Here is a 20,000-nt window from a genome sequence, read left to right on the forward strand (position 1 = left end):
CACACACACACACACACACGCACACACACACACACACACACACACACACACACAGACACACACACACAGTTAATTTCATATCAGATTAAGTTACAGATAAAGAACTAGTGGTGTTATCCAGAGAACACAGTGCTTGGCCATAACCAAATGCCATATCACTCCACAATAGCCACAGCCAATGCCACATAGCAAACAGTACACAGTGTGTGTGTGTGTGTGTGTGTGTGTGTGTGTGTGTGTGTGTGTGTGTGTGTGTGTGTGTGTGTGTGTGTGTGTGTGTCTGTGTGTGTTTGCATGTCCGTGTGTGTTTGCATGTCCTTGTGTGTGAGTGTGTGTGTGTGTGTGTGTGTGTGTGTGTGTGTGTGTGTGTGTACGTGTACGTGTGCATGTGTGAACACATACAGTACAAATAGTGCTACCAAATCTAGATGGTGGTGATAATTCTATGTGTGTGTGTGTGTATGTGTGTATATGTGTGCGCATGTGTGAACACATAACAAATAGTGCTACCAAATCTGGATGGTGGTGATAATTCTGTGTGTGTGTGTGTGTGTGCGCACGTGTGTGTGTTTTTGTGTGTACATACACACATGTTTGTGCGTGCTCACATAACACATAGTGCTAGCAAAGGCGAATTAGCGGTGCTGTCTGTGGTCGGACCAGATCCAAATCTGAGTTTGAGCATGCACACCATGTTTGGCTTGGGACAATCACAAACATGCAGCATGTTGCAAGTAAACACTATGTCATCTGCATTAGGGGATGGCGATGCCTGATGCATGGGGCAATGCGGTCTGGCCGCTCGCGACCTGTAGCCTGGCTTGATAATTAGTCCACTATACACACACTTCTTCTTCTGGGCTGCATTTCTCGAAACCATAGTTGCTAACTATGTTAGGTACTTTGTTGTGTGCAATGCAATTTCCCATTGGAAACTACCTATAAGTTGCTGACTGGCTAACGACTACGTTTTTGAGAAACGCACCCCTGGTGTGGCTCGAACTGCGATGTTGCTCACACCTGAGCAGGCTAGGTTAAAATGTGAGCGGTTTCACCAGCGGAATGCTGTAATAATAATAAAAAATAGGTAATAGTCATTCAAAAGACTTAACTGCTATACAGTAGTACTACGCTCCTATACTGCACTATTATTAAATTATATATATATAATATACAGTGTCACACCTGCAATGTTCAAATAAAAAGAAAACAACAAGAAAGAAGAAAAAAAACTGAGTGCGATCCATTTCCTAACTTATGTGTAACAGCAGAAAACATATGCAACACACAAACACACAAACACATACGCTCTTCAGCGACTGAAGCCAACACAGTAGCTGATACGGCAGCCACCATGCTTTGCACAATGTGTGTGTGTGTGTGTGTGCGCGCCTCTGTGTGTGTGTGTGTGTGTGTGTGTGTGTGTGTGTGTGTGTGTGTGTCCGTGCACGCGTGCATGTGCGTGTGTGTGTGTGTGTGTGTGCATGAGTGTGTCTATGTGTGTCTTTGTGTTTGAATGCCAGCAGGTCACATATCTTGCATTGTGCAGGTGCCTCGCCTCTAGGCCTTTGATATTTCTCCTTCTCTGATCTTCTGTTCAAAAACAAAACGCTAATGTACAACAAGCCCTAAATGACAGGTGTGCCCCCCCTGTCCTCACATAAACAACATAAACGAGTGTGTGTGTGTGTGCGCGCGTGTGTGTGTGTGCGTGTGCGTGTGTGTTTTCGTGTCCTTATGGGTGAGTGTGGGTGTGGGTGTGTGTTTGTGTGTGTGCCTACACACTAATGTAGTTGTATGAATGCACTTGTATAATGTATGTAACTGAACTAGGACCAAAAAAGGCCTGTCATTTTTGATAGCACAAACTATGGACCAATCTTGGAAATTGGTTAAAAAAAACAACAGTATCAGCTCATGACGATTGTCGGTCCATCGGGATATGCCCTGTATGCCAGATTGGGCGGGTGCCCGCCAATTGGGCTACTTGGAATGAGCGTCTGCGGGTAAAAACGGGAAAAATTGACCATTTGGCGTTTTTTTCCAGCCGTTTTGGGCTCATAGAAGTCAATGTAATTTGTTGAATTTGGGCGGAATTTAGCGCATTTTGGTGTGTTTTTTAGAACCTTTTGGGCGGGATTTGATCAGACACATCTGGCAACACTGGATATGCCCTGTATGCCCGAATACCAGTCCAGGCCTGTGTAGTGAGCATGGGATGTGCGGGTGCCAGTGTGTATGCGGTTGCATGTGTCTGCATGCATTTGTATGTGTGAGTACTCACATTAGTGTGCACATGAGTGTGTGTGTGTGTGTGTGTGTGTGTGTGTGTGTGTGTGTGTGTGTGTGTGTGTCTGTGTGTGTGCGTGTGTGTGCATGTGTGCGTGTGAGTGTATCTGAACGTATGTGGGTGTCAGATTTTTAATGAGAATTCCCGGGCCTGTTGATACAGCTGGTGGCCAGGATTTGCCACTGTACCGCGGCATAGCGCTGCACGCAAGACAATGCACTAAAATATCAAGGTGTAAAAACTTCACACCCACACCCATATAGATTCAAAGACGTATGTGTATCTCTGTGCCACACGCACGCACGCACGCACAGCGAATGCACAGATACGATCATACAGATATGTAATGTTGCACCTTTGTTTTTTATAGTCTGCCACACCATGACTGGTTGTGAGCTCATGGGCATACACGCACGCACACACACATGTACGCACACTCTCAGGTACACACACACAAGCTCATATACAGTATATCTCAAACAAACCAACTTTATTCATCAAAACAAACCAAGACATTATCTAACCACTAGAGTACACAAAATACAGTACAGTACTCAAATACTTCAACACAAAAAAAATATTAGAAAAGGCTTCTGCTGTCTGTGCTTCACACCTCGGGCAAACTTGAATACTTCTTATGTGTATACTTTTATGTTATATTTTACAATTTCTTGCTGCATAGGCCCCTTGCTTTACAACTACCAAGAGGTTACACCTACTGTAATAAAGCTGTCAGAGTCAGTGTCAGAGACACTTGACAAATAGTCTATGGTGCATACAATTTCGTTACAGTATTCATATTCCTACGATGTGAATGACCCCTTTATAATTTATTTGCCCTACCTTTCACAAGCATCTTACATTAATTACATGGATATGTCATCACACCCCTTTTTGTTCCTTAGGAAGTTACTGGGTTTGATCAGAAGTTGTCATTTTGCACTTTGTATTTGCTTGTGATGTTGGCTGTGATTATGTCCTCTTTTGAAAGTCGCTTTGGTTATAAAGCTGCTAAATGCATTGTAATGTAATGTAATGTAATGTCATACACCCCGTACTACCTTTAGTTGTGGCCAAGTGGTAGAGCGTTTTTACATCGACAAGTCTGAGCTTGCAGTTTGTTTTTGTGTATGTGATAACTTGTACCATATGCACTCATGCCTTGTGTGTGTGTGTGTGGCATGTGCATACGTACATCCATGTCGTGCCACTGTGTCTGGGTATTTCATTGCATGCATCAACGAAAGCAGGTATGCTTAGCCTGCACATGATAGATTGACAAGGCCTACTGACAGCTACCCACATGCGACAGTTTAAGGAACGAAAAACAGGCCAACAGAGTCATCTTCTGTAGGAATCTAAAGGACAGCGCCTTCCGAAAGTGGATTGATTGCAGGACAGGAAGAAAGGAGGGACAAGGAGTGTCATTGGCCAATTAACCCATTTTAGCCTGATGACTCGTACAGTGCCCTCCATAATTATTGGCACCCCTGGTTGAGATGTGTTAAAAGCCTTAAAATAAATTCAGTGTTTATTGCAGAAGAATACTGTCACACTGAAAATTGTAGGAAAATGTAGCCTTCAACTCAAATGAATCGTAAGAAAATAAAAAAATCCCTGACTAAAAAATAATTATTTTTCATTAAATCACCTGTTCCACAATTATTGGCACCCTTACCAATTCCCAGGAAATAAATATAATTGAAGCATTTCTGTCATTTCTACAGTAGTTTACAAAGTTTACCAGAGTATGTAGGAACATTTAATTAGTAATTCATCACTTCCTGTTTCCCTGGGGTATAAATATGACGTGACACCGAGGCCATTTCTCTTATCCACTCTTAAACATGGGAAAGACAAAGTAACACAGCATACAAGTGAGGCAGATGTGCGTCGACCTTCACAGGTCAGGCAGAGGCTACAAGAAGATTGCCACTCAACTGCAGCTGCCCATATCCACTGTGAGAGGAATAATTAAGAAGTTCAAAACAACTGGAACAGTGGTAAACAAGCCTGGACAAGGACCCAAGTTTATTTTGCCACCACGCACAGTGAGGAGGATGGTAAGAGAAATCAAAAGATCTCCAAAGCTCAGTTACAGAATTACAACAAATGGTAGCATCCTGGGGTCACAAAGTCTCCAAATCAACCATCAGGCGCTGTCTACACGCCAACAAGCTGTTTGGGAGGCATGCACGGAGAAAACCTTTCCTCACTCAGAATCATAAACGCAAGCGTCTGGAGTTCGCCAAGCGGTATTGGGGCTTCAACTGGGACCGTGTGCTTTGGTCAGATGAGACCAAGATTGAGCTTTTTGGCAACAAACACTCTAAGTGGGTCTGGCGTACCACGAAAGATGCGCATGCTGAAAAGCACCTCATACCCACTGTGAAGTATGGGGGTGGGTCAGTGATGTTGTGGGGCTGTTTCGCTTCCAAAGGCCCTGGGAACCTTGTTAGGGTGCATGGCATCATGAATGCTTTGAAATACCAGGACATTTTAAATCAAAATCTGTTGCCCTCTGCCCGAAAGCTGAAGCTGGGTCGTCACTGGGTCTTTCAGCAAGACAATGACCCTAAACATATGGCCAAATCTACACAGAAATGGTTCACCAGACACAAAATCAAGCTCCTCCCATGGCCATCTCAGTCCCCTGACATCAACCCCATTGAGAACCTGTGGGGTGAGCTGAAGAGGAGAGTACAGAGGAGAGGACCCAGGTCTCTGGATGATTTAGAGAGATTCTGCAAAGAGGAATGGCTGAAGATCCCTCTTTCTGTCTTTTCCCATCTTGTGAAACATTATAGGAGAAGATTAGGTGCTGTTTTGTTGGCAAAAGGGGGTTGTACAAAATATTGACACCAGGGGTGCTAATAATTGTGACACACATTATTTGATGTCAAATAATTATTTCTTTATGTGGGATTTTTTCCCCACTGAATAAATGCACTTGTATTGAAGGTTGGATTTTTCTCTTTTTTCCATTAAGGTCCCATATTATTTAGAAAAAAAATAAAATAATTGGAAGCTAAAAAACACATCTCAAGCAGGGGTGCCAATAATTATGGAGGGCACTGTATGTTGTTTGACCTTTGGTGCCTGGAGACACATGTATGCTGCATTCAGGCTCTTGAGATTTTAGCTTTTTAAATAAAAATATGGGTATGTTACAGCTAAATGAACACATTCCCATGCAAGATGAGGGTCTTGGGGTTTGAATGCAATCATGTTTCATGTTTTTATGTGCATCAGAGGTGAAGATATTTAGGTTTTCATTGGCTGAGGGCAACTGCCCCAACAAGGGCTTAGGCATTCAGCACACGGTTTTTGCAGGTGCTTTAGGCATCAACGGGTCAAAAGGGGTTGCTGGGTGTAGTGTTGGTGCTGAAACGAAAAACAAGCCGTGGGTCATCCTCTGCAGGAATTTGAAGGACAGGGCCTTTCTGAAAGTGGATTGGCTGCAGGACAGGAAGAAAGGGGAAGGGACGGGACTAGGAGTGTCACAATTAAAAAGGGTTGCTGGGTGTAGTGTTGGTGCTGGCGTAGGCAAAGATGGCCAGAGTGGCCACGGTGGTGAAGATCAGGAAGATCCACAGGAAGAGGCGGTCCACTACCATGGCAACATACTGCCAGTCTTCCTTCAGCTGAGATGGATAGAGGGAAGAAGAGGAAGAAGAAGAGGAGGCGGAGAAGAAGAAGAAGAAGAAGAAGAAGAAGAAGAAGAAGAAGAAGAAGAAGAAAGAAGGAAAGGAGTAGTAGTAGTAGTAGTAGTAGAAGAAAAAGAAGAAGAAGAAGAAGAAGAAGAAGAAAAAGAAGAAGAAGAAGAAGAAGAAGAAGAAGAAGAAGAAGGAAAGGAGTAGGAAAATAAAAGCAGGATAGGGAATTAGCTAGATGCAGAGAAATTACACTTACAAAGAAAGTCAAGTTAAACACATTTGTTTAGCACATTTCATATACAGAGGTAGTCTGATGTACTAAACAAACATGAAAGTATAAAAACAGATGAAATGAGAACAAAAGCATGAAATCAATACAAGAGAAAGAAAAGTAGAAAGCATCTTTCGCATAGACAGAGACATAAAACAGATAGGCTTAATGAACGGCTGAGGCTTTTTGAAACGTTTAAAGGAGAATTTCATCCACTTTCAACATGCAAAATACCATTGCGTATGCATGTCTCCACCACTGTCCATACTCATTAACAGGGGATTCTTTAATCAGTAGGCCTACTTGTACTTGAAAAATCACACTCACTTCCCATCTGCAGATACCCGGTGTATATTCAATTTCACAAAGTTCCTTTGACTTTCATCACTGGTGGATGTAAATCAAATAGCCTACATGTTTTCTGTCTCTGAGCAATCAACAGATTTCTCACAACAAATTGATCTATGAGAGAGGTACCATCGGGTGCTGTACTACATGTAAGAGTATTGTACTTGGCCCTAAGCCTAATCCTAGCTCCTCAAAAATTCCAAACTTCTTTTGCCCATCCCAACCTGGACAATGTGTTGTTTGTTTAAGTGGTGCCCCCCACCTTTTAACCGTACTTTCTTCCTTTTTATTGTGGATTTTTTTTATTGAAGTTTAAAAAAAACTTTGGTTACACTTTACTTGATGCTGGCGTCATATGTATGACATAGCCTAACGGTGTCATAACAGTTTCAAAACAGTGTCGTGATACTGTGATGGATGAGTCATAAACATTACATCAATGTCATAAACGTTCATAAACGTTTCATGGTCATGAAAAGTTGACATTGTTAGGGCTGTCTTTAGCATAACAGAATGTCATATACATTTTGCAAGTATGTGTACTCTTGAATGACAGTCATAAAATGTTTATGACATTGACATACAGAAATGTTTATGACACATGCATGACCGCTTTACGACACTGTTACGGCACTGATGACATACGTATAGCGCCGGCATCACGCTAAGTGCTACCACTTTTAAAAAATATATTGAATTCTACTTACCGCCTCATAGTCTTTCTCAGCCTGCAGCTGCTCGGCAATGTAGGTGATGGCGCTGATGGCCGTCTTGAGCTCTGGAGGCAGAGTCAGGTACTCGCTCGGCCCCTCAATGAACTTCCTCATGTCCGTGCACATGCCCTCTGGCTGGTACCTGGAACACAAGGAGGATTATGGGAAATGTTAGCCAGGCCGCGCCCTCCTAGTGACGCAGCACCTTCGGTGTTGCAACTAGTCAGGTCAAGAGCAATGCAAGTACTTTCTGAGTTCCCGCAAAATTGGGAACTCCTTTCACTTTGTCGGGAAGCAAACAGCCATAAGCAAACCAAGGGAGGCAGTTCAACCATGCCGTTTGGGAAATCTTAATTGTTATGGTCTTGGTCAGACCAAGTCTTGAAGAGATTTGAACGTCGATGATAATCAGGCTAGGGAAATGTTTTCCTGTGAATACAACTTCAACGACTGTCTTACGTGTGCACGATGCAATATTTACACAGCTGAGAGGGATGATCTTCTGAACTTCCTTGTTGAATTCGTGATAGAGTCAAACAGTGGTAGGATATATCAATGAAAGCTCAGTTGGCTGTCTACCCCCTACATGATACTTCTGGCATTAAAGGGGTATGCCACTATTTTGAGGCTTAATACAGTTAAAATTGTTGGCTGGGGTTTATAAAGGTGGTAGAGTGTCTTATTTTTCATGTTAAGCGTTGTCTTGCTTTAAGACGAGTTAAAAGAGGGAATATGTCGCTAAGCTAGTGAAAGTCAATGGATCCGTGTAGCTACACGGATCCATTGACTTTCACTAGCTTAGCGACATGCTCCCTCTTTTGACTTCTCTTAAAGCAAGACAACACTGTGGATATGAAATGAGTCATATAGACACAACCAAAATTAAGTTTAATAATGCACTTTGGGGGGAAATAATGCATGTATCTGGAGTTATCCATATCAATTTTAGGCACAGGTCACTTAGTTGTTTAATTTGCCCTGGACTGGAGGTTGCAAGAGGAGAAAGTACGGGGAGAGGGGACATGAGGGGAGGGGGTGGTAAGGACCAATGAAGAGGAAGAGAGGGATTTATGGAGTGATGTTTATGCAAAAGGTAAAAACATCCATAGTCATGAACCAGTAACGTGTGGTCAGCTTTATGGCTGGTGAGGCAGTGACTTATCAATATTTGCCAAATACCTATAAGTTTCATATGTCGCTTTCTGAACATAAGGTAGGCCTACATATTAAAACATACTGCATTTAGAGAAAATGCCATTAGAGATATCTCTCTCTCACTCTCACTCACACACACACACACACACACACACACACACACACACACACACACACACACACACACACACACACACACACACACACACACACACACACACAGGATTCAGTGGTCCAGACTCGGCGTTGGCGCAGGGGGCGTGGGTAAACAACGGTGGGACAGTGCCATTTAACAAGTTTGAGTCAAGTTCACCATATAACTGGCGGCAGAGTCACGTTTAGTTCTACCTAGGCTACCTACTGCACAGGCTGCGCTACTAGGCCTGCTAGGCCTACTCCTCCTCCCTACACCAATATGTCTGTTAGAAAGGTGGACACCACATTCAGATCAGACGCGATATGTGTCCAGGATTATACTGTATTTTTATAGGCCGTCAAGATACAAGGCCATTCTCAGTGTTTTCTGGTCTTTGAAAGAGGGGACGCTGATAACCCCAAGCCACACGAGCATTTTGGACAAAAATGCTCTTATGGTGAATTTTGAGGTCTGCTTATCAGCGTTCCTTTCACTCCACCACTCGAAAATAGGCCTACAGATCCGATGCTTGCGTTGTAATAGGCTACCGCTTACACAGCAACAATTCACATTATGCATTCAACAACAGAATATCACCCCACCGGGATGATCCTTCTGGTAGCCTGTGAAATAGATAATGAAGCCAGACGTGGCCGTGATCATGGACAGCTACCACCTCCGGTAGAAAAGACTAGAGTAGACAGAAAATAGGCACGACATGGTGCGTCATTTGAGGACACTCCTCCTGAGAACCGTCAACTATCCCACTCATCCACATCATACCACTGCGGACCCAAACTCAACCTAAATACTATAGGCTAAACAATAGACAATGACGCTGAAATATTCCACAGTCGTTCATCTCGAGGATGGACATTTCAAAGAATGTCAGACGAGCCGAACCTCAAAGCGTGTATTATACAGCGTTGATTATTATCATTTTAAACTGCCTCGTTAGGATAGCAAGCAACGTTATCACTTGGGCATACTGGGACTGGCAAAGTGAACACACAGCTGCAAACCAAACCAAAATCCAGGAACCCACAACCCCTAGTTCGTTCTGTTGCCAACATCACTCGTGATGAATTATTCTTTGAGACATGTAGCCATTGCTATGTCATTCAAAACATTCTCACTAGTTGCAGGTTAAGATTACGCCTGAAATGCATATGTGAAACATAGCTACTGTAAAACCAATGCAACCGAACTATTTTTCAAACAACTCTTCCTTCATCTTGACAAAATCAAATAAAACTTAGACCCAAGTCAACGCCACGGCGGGCAAATGTAATTATCAAATTTCCTTACCTTGAAATGCTGTCTTGATTACAGGGCTTCTCGCAATAATATTCTCACGGTTTGACATATCCAACCCAGCTAGCAAACTGCTAACGTTGTTTTGCTTGTTGCCCCCCACTCCACATAGCCAGTCTTTTCGGTTGTACCACTCACTGTGAAATAATCAAATAATATTCTGTCCAATCTCCTGAAACAATTTCCTCAGCTCTGGTGTCGGTCGTCCACTTTATCACGTCTTGTTTCCCTTGGAAATCCAACTTTGAGAATGATCTTAGTTTCGTTATGAAATCCACTTCGATGGTAGCAGTCAACGTGAACAAGCTAGCCAACACTAATGACTGACTGTATTGAACTTCATATAGTGGCGCTATGACGTCACTGACAAAGCTAGACCAATCTAAACTCTCTCTGGCTAGACTCAACGGCAGAATGAGGGTGAGGCCAATGTGTTGCTCGCCGCACTACTCTATTTTTCAATGGGGTTATGCCAAAGCGCTCAGAGTAAAGAAATGATAATCACACGTAGAAAATAGTGAAAACAAATATCAGGAAAATGTGGGCACACCATACATATTTCTGTTAAGTGTATAAAAACGTTTAATACAATATTACGAATTGCATACACAGAACGAGCAAAATGGCGCATGCGCTGAAGCTTGTTACTGAGGGATTGCGCAATCTGCGGTGAGGCCAACTCGGGAGTTGCCCCAAATTCAGTGTATTCTGAGCAGGAGGTGGGAAAATAGTGCGGTTTTGGCCACAAAAAAGATTGAAAATGATTGAAACTGTTTAAATACTGCACAAATGGTAGTTATGGTAAATATGCTCGAAAACAGTAGTTATTATTGTTACTATTATTCACATTTACTGCATCTCATCATTCTCATGAAGTCTAGAAGAGACAGGTGAGGCACAGCCTCCCCTGCCGTATTGGAGTGCACATGCCTGTCATGAACGCACGGACGCACGGACACACACACACAATGAGCTGACATGGCCAGTTATTGTACTTCCACCATCTTTCCAGCAGAGGGCATTGTGACTCTGCAATGCTCCAAACTCACTCTCCTCTCCTCTCCTCTCCTCTCCTCTCCCGTCCTCTCCTCTCCTCTCCTCTCCTCTCCTCTCCTCTCCTCTCCTCTCTTCTCCTCTCCTCTCCAACTCCCTTACCTAATGCCTACACTACAGCAACTACACAGACAGGTACGCACGCACGCACGCACGCACGCACGCACGCACGCACGCTCATGCACGCACACACACACACACACACACACACACACACACACACACACACACACACACACACACACACACACACACACACACACACACACACACACACACACACACACACACACACACACACACACACTTTCAGACCAATGCATTTGTATTCAGGGGAACAGACAGCAGCTTTTACAATGCAGGGAGTCCTCTAGTGTGTGTGTATATGTGTGTGTGCGTGTGTGTGTGTGTGTGTGTGTGTGTGTGTGTGTGTGTGTGTGTGTGTGTGTGTGTGTGTGTGTGCGCGTGTGAGTCTGTGCGTGTGTGTGTGTGTGTACGTGTGAGTCTGTGCGTGTGTGTGTGTGTGTGTGTGTGTGTGTGTGTGTGTGTGTGTGTGTGTGTGTGTCTGTGTGTGTGTTTGTGTGTGTGTCTGAATGAGGGAGGAAGGTTTGACCTCTGCAACGCCTCTGACAGAGGGAGGGATAGATGGACTGAGAGAGAGAGAGAGAGAGAGAGAGAGAGAGAGAGAGAGAGAGAGAGAGAGAGAGAGAGAGAGAGAGAGAGAGAGAGAGAGAGAGAGAGAGAGAATGAAGGGAGGGAGGGAGACTGCAGTCTAATACAGGAGTGTCAGTGTCTGGGTGATCAGCATTGATTATATTAATATTCATTCAGATGCCCTACCTACCGCACGCGCGCTCTGCCATTAAAGATTGCCACCTCCACATCCAAGCTGAAGCCCTTTTTCAGATCTCAATTATAGTAAATCAGATTCATCGCTCCCTGTCAGTATAATTTTACCATTACCAATAACGTTTTAAAATTTTAACAGATTTTTTTACTGCACCCTCTTTGACCCAGCAAATATTTGTGGACCTTGTAGCCTACTAATATTTATATGTTTCTTGAATTCCGATGTAAACCCAAGATGCTATTGCCACAACCTACAATCGTGCTAGGGCACCAGTGATTCAACTAGTTCTATATGATTTTTGCTGCTACTACTACTACGACTACCATCATTGCTACTGCTGCTAGTACTACTGTGCCTACTACTACTATTACGACTACTACTACTACTACTACTACTACTATGACTACTACTACGACTACTACTACTACTACTACTATTACTACTACTGCTACTACTACACCTATGCCTACTACTACTACTGTATAGGGCGTCATGCTTGTAGCCCAAAGGTTGCCGGCTCGACTCCCGGTGGGGGGAGTAATTAATCAGTGCTCTCCCCCATCCTCCTCCATGACTGAGGTAGCCTGAGCATGGTAACATCCCGCCGCACTGCTCCCTTGGGGCGCCATTGGGGGCTGCCCCTTGCATGGGTGAGGCATAAATGCAATTTCGTTGTGTACAGTGTGCAGTGAACACTTGTGTGCTGTGGAGTGTTGTGTCACAATGACAATGGGAGATGGAGTTTCCCAGTTGGGCTTTCACTTTTTCACTTACTACTACTACCTCTACTATAACTACTACTACCTCTACTATTACTACTACTACTAATACTACTACTACTACTACTACTACTACTACTACAACTAATAGGCTACTACTACTCTACTCCAACTGCCACCATATACCTACTAATAATGTTTCATAGGCTACTCAACAAGGACACTACAGAAAATCATTCAAATACCAGAACAACAACGTATATGTCATTTACCTCGCATATCTCACTACTATACAGTCTGGACTTGCATGTTCAAAACTTCAGCTTCAAACAGGACTTCCTTTAGTTTACTACATCCTAGAAACACTAGAGGGCACAAGAGAGCCATAAGACAACTACGTACATGTGCTGTGTGTGTGTGTGTGTGTGTGTGTGTGTGTGTGTGTGTGTGTGTGTGTGTGTGTGTGTGTGTGTGTGTGTGTGTGTGTGTGTGTGTGTGTGTGTGTGTGTGTGTGTGTATGGAGAAACGGTGGCATCCCGCATTATTGCTTTCTACAGGGAAAACCCCTCCAGCAAGCATAAATCTCCACCTTGAGAATGACTACACCAACCAGCAGCAACATACCCACTGACAGCAACATACCCACTGACAGCAACATACCCACTGACAGCAACATACCCACTGACAGCAACATAGCCCCTGACAGCTAATCTGCATAACTGCATATGCATAGCCTACTACAGTATACCAGTACAGTATTTCACCCCAACACAGGTGGAACAATTGCACACAGGGCCCCAGGGCAAGACACTTACAGGGCCCCCTGTACAGCTTGTCAAGCTTACAATAGGGCCCTCACCACCAATACGGCAGGGCCCTGGACCCATGGGCAAGTGCCCTGCTCGCCCTCCCTATCGCTCCGCCCCTGCACCCCAACCAGGACAGTGATTCATGAGTAGACTTACTGACTGGCCAGTAGGCAAAGATTAAGTCATTAGCTGGTTACTCTACGCACTGTGCACCACGTCGAAACGTTAGCCTTGCTCGCACCACAATAAAAAACTGAAAAACGTATCCTGTGTGCTCCAGTCATCCTTGGCCCAGTCTCCCTTGAAGTGGACCAGCTGTCTCCAATCATTAGCTGGTTAATTGATTGACTGATTGAAAGATTAGATTCAGCTTTAATATAAACATTTCACTGTGTAATAGTTTTTAAGCAGTTTCCTTCTTCCAGAATGCATCAAATGCATCAATACAGGAATGCATCGAATTCAAAGTATTCATTTTGACTGTGAAAATGGCACTTTTCAACATGAAAAGGCGAATCTTCTCCATTGCTTCGCCATTTTGAATGACATTTTTTAAAGTATGTTTGGTGGGCTTTGCAAGCCTTTATTGTTTTTTCTTAGACAGGACAGTGAAGCGAAGACAGGAAGTGAGCTGGAAGAGAGAGATGGGGAAGGGCCGGCAAAGGACCCGGACCGGGAATCGAACCCGGGTTGGCCGCGCAGCAGGTGAGTGCCCCACCATATCAGCCACGGTAGGGCCAGAAATAGACCATTTTAGCTACAAGACTTAACACAATACAACAGTGTGAAGAGCTATTTGTCAGCGTCTTTACATTCCTACTCTCTCTCTCTCTCTGTCACCCTTTCTTTATCTTTTAAATCAGTTCCCTCTACCTTTGATTCCACTGTTAAAACAGTCCGTATCGTCTGACTACAGTGCCACAGCAAAATGCAGCACAGCGCAGCACAACTTCAGGTAGCCTATATCCGTCAGTGCCTTTACTTTTCTTTCCCCCCCTCAACTCTCTCTATCCATCTCTATCATCATCACTTCCATTTCCTTCTTATTCTCTTCCTCAGTCATTTCTTTCCTCTACTACACCTTACCTCATCTCTCTCTCTCTCTCTCTCTCTCTCTCTCTCTCTCTCTCTCTCTCTCTCTCTCTCTCTCTCTCTCTCTCTCTCTCTCTCTCTCTCTCTCTCTCATCCATCTTTTTTTCTTTTCCTCTTTCTCTTTGCTTGCTCTACCCTCATTCTTCCTACACTTCTACCCCCTCATCCCTCATTCATCATCAGGCCAGGAGGTGTGAGGGTGAGAAGGAGGAGGAGGAGGAGGAGGACCAATTGGCCAATCAGAGGGGAGTAATTTGGGAAAGAGGAATGACTGCTGGTCTCATGGCCAACCCCCGTAAAGGCAATTAAAGAGGAGCAGAAAGGACTAGAGAGAGAGAGAGAGAGAGAGAGGGGGGGGGGGAGACAGAGGGGGAGAACGAGAGAGAGAGAGAGAGAGAGAGAGAGAGAGAGAGAGAGAGAGAGAGAGAGAGAGAGAGAGAGAGAGAGAGAGAAAGAGAGAGAGAGAGAGAGAACGTGCAGAGAGATCATCCTACTGCCTCAAAAATCCTCTTATCCCCCTATCCCTTCTTTCTTCTAGCTTTCTTGCTTTCCCCCGCTCTATCCTCTCTGCTCCTCTCTCTCTCTCCCTCTTTCTTGTCTTTTACCCCACTCTTTCACTCTCCATCCTCCTCTCCATTTTTATTTTCCTCTCTCTCTCCTTCATCTTTGCTCTGCTCTTCTCTGCTCTCTTTGGCCCCTCTCTCTATGTGTCTCTCCCATTCTCTCTCTATTTCCATTCTCTTTGTCTCTGTCTCTGTCTCTGTCTCTCTCTGTCTCTCTCTCTCTCTCTCTCTCTGTCTCTCTCTCTCTCTCTCCCTGCTTGGTGCCCAGACTCCATCCTAGGCTAACGTGCCGGACCCAGTTTATGCTGATTATTATTATTTTAGTGATGACTTCCTTAACACACGCACACACACGCACACACACGCGCACACACACACACACACACACACACACACACACACACACACACACACACACACACACACACACACACACACACACACACACACACACACACACACACACACACACACACACACACACACACACACACACACGTTCTCATTCACTCTCTCCATTTGTCTCTTGGCGAGGACTGCACACTTTAATTCCCTTGATGAGGTGATTCACTTGGTAAGATGGTAGCGGAGGAGCGCAGGGTGTGTGTGTGTGTGTGTGTGTGTGTGTGTGTGTGTGTGTGTGTGTGTGTGTGTGTGTGTGTGTGTGTGTGTGTGTGTATGTGTGTGTGTGTGTGTGTGTGAGTGAGTGAGTGAGTGAGTGAGAGTGAATGAGAGAGAGAGAGAGAGAAAGAGAGAGAGAGAGAGAGAGAGAGAGAGAGAGAGAGAGAGAGAGAGAGAGAGAGAGAGAGAGAGAGAGAATATGTGTCGGGGTGTTGGGATTTGAAATTAGGCTGGCCTTCCAGTTTGTTCTTCATTTTTCCCTTTTCTCGTTCTGTCTTCTCTCTCTCTCTCATTTTTATCAAATCATTCCCTCCATCTTACTTCCTTTTTCTTGTACACAGTGCCTAATGAAGTCAGTCCCAGCAAGTGTTGCCAGATTGGGCGGTTTCCCGCCCAATTTAGCTGCTTAGAATGGCCATCCGTGGGTAAAAATGGCATTTAGCAGAGAAGAACTTTCTTTGGCCATACACATCAATGTTTTGACCATTTTTTTGGGCTGGAAATCATTGGCCTCATCTGGCAACCCTGGTCTCAGCACACACTGGCTACCTGATTCCATTGTCCACAATGTCAAAACATCAGAGAGAATTGTTACTGCTGTAGAGCTTGTGTCTGATGCACTGTACTGCTAAAACAATATGTGTACTGTACATTTCCTTTTCCTTTTTTTGTTGTTGGTATTTTTCGACTTTATTGACAGGATAGTATGAGAGGTGGACAGGAAGTGAATGGGGAGAGAGACGAGGAGGGGTCGGCAAATGACCCGGGCCAGGAATCGAACCCGGGTCGGCCGTGTACTGTACATTTCAACATGCATGTGTCTTCTTTACGCTACCCTTGAGGTTTTTTTTTCCGAAATCCTAGCCTGATAACTGGGGGTGCCATTGTCTGGTTAACACCAGACAATCTCACAAGTACGATCTGGAGGCTGCCTATGCAACTTCTTGTAGGAAAGGTGTGGATTACGATTGCCCATGGCCATTTATTGGGCACTACGAACGTGTCATTTGGAATATAGGCAGGGAAACTGACAGGGGGGACAAAGGGGTCACTTGACCCGGGCCCAGGCAGAGAGGGGGGACAGAATTGGATCCTCATTACATTATATGTATTGGGTTTGGTGCCCTTTCAGATGTCCTTGTCCCGGGACCAGCCAAAGCTGTCAGCGGCCCTGCATATGCGTAGCCCACAGCCAATCGTTTCAGTTTTATCTATTCAAACAAACTGCAGTCACCTGTGAACTGTGGAAACTGTGTTTTAAACATCTTAACAGACTCCAAATGTCATCCTAAAAATGTGCTGTGTTGAAAGGTGTCTGCTGATGTTGCACAACATCTGAGCTGACAGGCTAGGATTCCAGAGAGGACAACAACAAAAGCCACGTCCTTGGGTACTGACGAGTCAAGGGCACCATAAGCAATACAACTTCATGTTGAAACTGGCCGGGAATTCTCCTACCTAAGCATCCAAACCAAGTTTTCTTTTTTTACCGGCCTACTGGTTGGAAGCGGAATTTCAAGTAAAGTACTTTACTTGAAGCCGGCATCATAGGTATGACATGACAGGGTCATAACAGTGCCGCGGAACACAGTAATGTCATTAACATTTCATAACTATTGCCATAAAGAGACATTCTGTTATGGTAAAGACAACCTTAACAATGTCACCTTTTCATGACCATAAAACCTTTATGACATTGATATATGTATGTTTATACAATACAATACAATACAATACAATATCTTTTATTTGTCATTGTGACAAGCACAACGACATTGTGCATTCCTTGCTGAAGCAAAAATTAAAAAAATGGAATAAAAAGAATGGTATGTAATCAAAATTCAGTTCTGTGATGGCCGCTGCATAGAAACTGTTTTTCAGTCTGTTTGTCCGTGTCTTAATGGACCTGAATCTCCTGCCCGATGGCAGCAATTCAAACAGACTGTGACCTGAGTGGGATGTGTCTCTCAGAATGCACTTGGCCTTTTTTAGGCAGCGGGTGCTATAGGCCCTCCAAAGATGGAAGAGGGCAGCCAATGATGTTCTGAGTCATGACTGTGTCAAGACACTGCTTTGACACTATTATGGCACTGTCATGTTTTGCGTATGACGTCGGCATCAAGTAAAGTGGGTAACACTTAACCTGACGCTGTTGTCATAAGCATGTCATTACAGTGTCATAATAGTGTCATGATAGTTTTATGCATGTGACATAAACATTATGTCCATGACATAAACATTTTATGACTGTTGGCCTTAAGTGACATTAGGCTAATGTTTATGACATGGACATGATGTTTATGACGTTTCTATGACTGTGTCATGACACTATTATGTCACTGTGATGACATGCTTATGACACCGGCGTCAAGTAAAGTGTAACCGAAATTATATAACAGAGGACTATACTGTGAAGAGGACTATACTGTGAGGTGAAAGTGAAAGCCTAACTGGTAAACTCCAACTCACATTGTCAATGTGACACAGCACTCCATAGCACACAGTGCTCACAGCACACAACAGAATTGCATTTATGCCTCACCCGTGCAAGGGGGCAGCCCCCAATGTCGCCCCAAGGGAGTAGTGCGGCAGGACGGTAACATGTTCAGTATACCTCAGTCATGGAGGAGGGTGGGGGAGAGTCCTGGTCAATTACTCCCCCCACCAACCTAGCGGGTTGGGAGTCGAACCAGCAAACTTTGGGCTACAAGTCTGACACCCTAACCTGCAAACCCGTCTCACCTGTTGGGCTTGGGGAAGATGATGGTGGCGGGCTTGCGGATGAAGTACTCGTCGGCATGGTAACTGATGGCGTTGAAGGTGGTCTTCTTGGGGGTGCTGGGCATGGACAGGTGCAGAGGCGTCTCAACCTTGGGCCTACGCATGCCCAGGTATGGGGGCAGCAGGTGGATGAAGATCTGATGAGAGAGAAGAAAGAGGAGGAGGAGGAGGAGGAGGAGCAGAATGAGTAGGAGGAGGACTTCATTTGCCTTTTTACATACTTTATTTTGCATTAATATGTGCGGTGTGCTTCACTTGGTGTTCCATCTTGCAGTCGTTGTGCTATGCCTAATGTACACTTAGGACTTTCTTTCAAAACAAAAACGTAAAGGTACACTGTGCAGGAAATGGTACAAAAATAGGTACTGCAACTATGCTGCTCACTGAAACTGGGCTGTCTATTGCCAAATTTGATCTTTTCATGAAAGACTACTGAGTAATAAACTAATATTTTCTAGTATGGCCCGAGTACAGTCATTTTCACAGCTAAAAATGGCTATTTCTGGATACTCAAAATGGCAGACCATGGAGAAGATCCCCCTTTTCATGTATGAAAAATGTAATTTTTCCAGTCATAATGAATACTTTGGGTCGTTTTTGGTGGACAAAAAGAAAATGGATTACTATAATGTATGACTTCTGCGATGAATTTCTAAGGACGTCTGTGGAAGACGGAAGTGGGGAGAGGTAGGTGCGCCATTTCTGAAATCTCCAAATGCCTGTGCTAGCTAATGCTAAAATTACCAATTGGGGTTCGTTGTATCTGCCCAAACAGCAAGCCAATTCACTACGAAGCATTTTGATACACGCTAAAAGCTTCATAGAAGGTGAAATGTATGCCCGCTGCCTCCCGCTTTTATTGAAACCAGCTGAAAACAGCGCAATTGAACAACTTTGCACAGTGCGCATGAACATGTCTCGCAGGGTCCCCTTTAGCCATTATCCCTTGGCCAGAATCAGATAAGATAACGTGCCGAAATTCTCCTTTAAAGATTAAATAGAAGAAATACGTAGAGAGAGCATATAGAAAAGGAGAAATCAATGCAAAAGGTGAAGTCATCAGAAATTATTTCCACTCCTAGATAAAGATTGAAATTGATCTTTCATTCGTTTTTGTTTCTACCTTCCAGGTTTCCCTGAGAACAATTTGCTGATTCATTTAATCATTTTCCAAATACTCATTTCAATTTAACACCCTCCACTACAAATTGGTGTGTTGTGCTGTGTGGTATGGCAATTAATTTAACTTTGTATAAGAGAGAGCAGGAGAAAGAGAGGGAGAGAGAGAAAGAGAGAGAGAGAGAGAGAGAGAGAGAGAGAGAGAGAGAGAGAGAGAGAGAGAGAGAGAGAGAGAGAGAGAGAGAGAGAGGACGAGATTACCCGGTCTTAATGCCAGTTGCTTCACCAAAATCTCATAAGAGGAAGACCTGTCTGTGGTCCTATCCGTCAATGAGTGAACTTGAATGCTCTTTCTCTGACAGACAAACGCAGACTAACAATGTGTGTGTGTGTGTGTGTGTGTGTGAGAGAGAGAGAGAGAGAGAGAGAGAGAGAGTGTGTGACAGAGAGAGAGAGAGAGAGAGAGAGAGAGAGAGAGAGAGAGAGAGAAGGAGAGAGGAGAGAGAGAGA

The 20,000-nt window shown here is 44.2% G+C and overlaps 1 protein-coding gene across 1 annotated transcript in view; it reads right to left on the reverse strand.

The window, feature by feature from the left end:
- Positions 1-2,754: 2,754 nt before the first annotated feature.
- Positions 2,755-20,000, reverse strand: part of chrnb1 (cholinergic receptor, nicotinic, beta 1 (muscle)) — a 53,820-nt gene continuing 36,574 nt past the window's right edge. Inside the window, exons 9-11 of the mRNA XM_063186330.1 lie at positions 18,333-18,508; positions 7,273-7,420; positions 2,755-5,934 (exon numbers count right to left, since the gene is read on the reverse strand). Of these exons, the coding sequence (XP_063042400.1) occupies positions 5,797-5,934; positions 7,273-7,420; positions 18,333-18,508 (462 nt within the window). The 3' untranslated portion in view covers positions 2,755-5,796. The remainder of the gene's footprint in view (positions 5,935-7,272; positions 7,421-18,332; positions 18,509-20,000) is intronic.

Source organism: Engraulis encrasicolus, chromosome 21, assembly GCF_034702125.1.
Source record: "Engraulis encrasicolus isolate BLACKSEA-1 chromosome 21, IST_EnEncr_1.0, whole genome shotgun sequence".
Taxonomy (NCBI): Eukaryota; Metazoa; Chordata; class Actinopteri; order Clupeiformes; family Engraulidae; genus Engraulis; species Engraulis encrasicolus.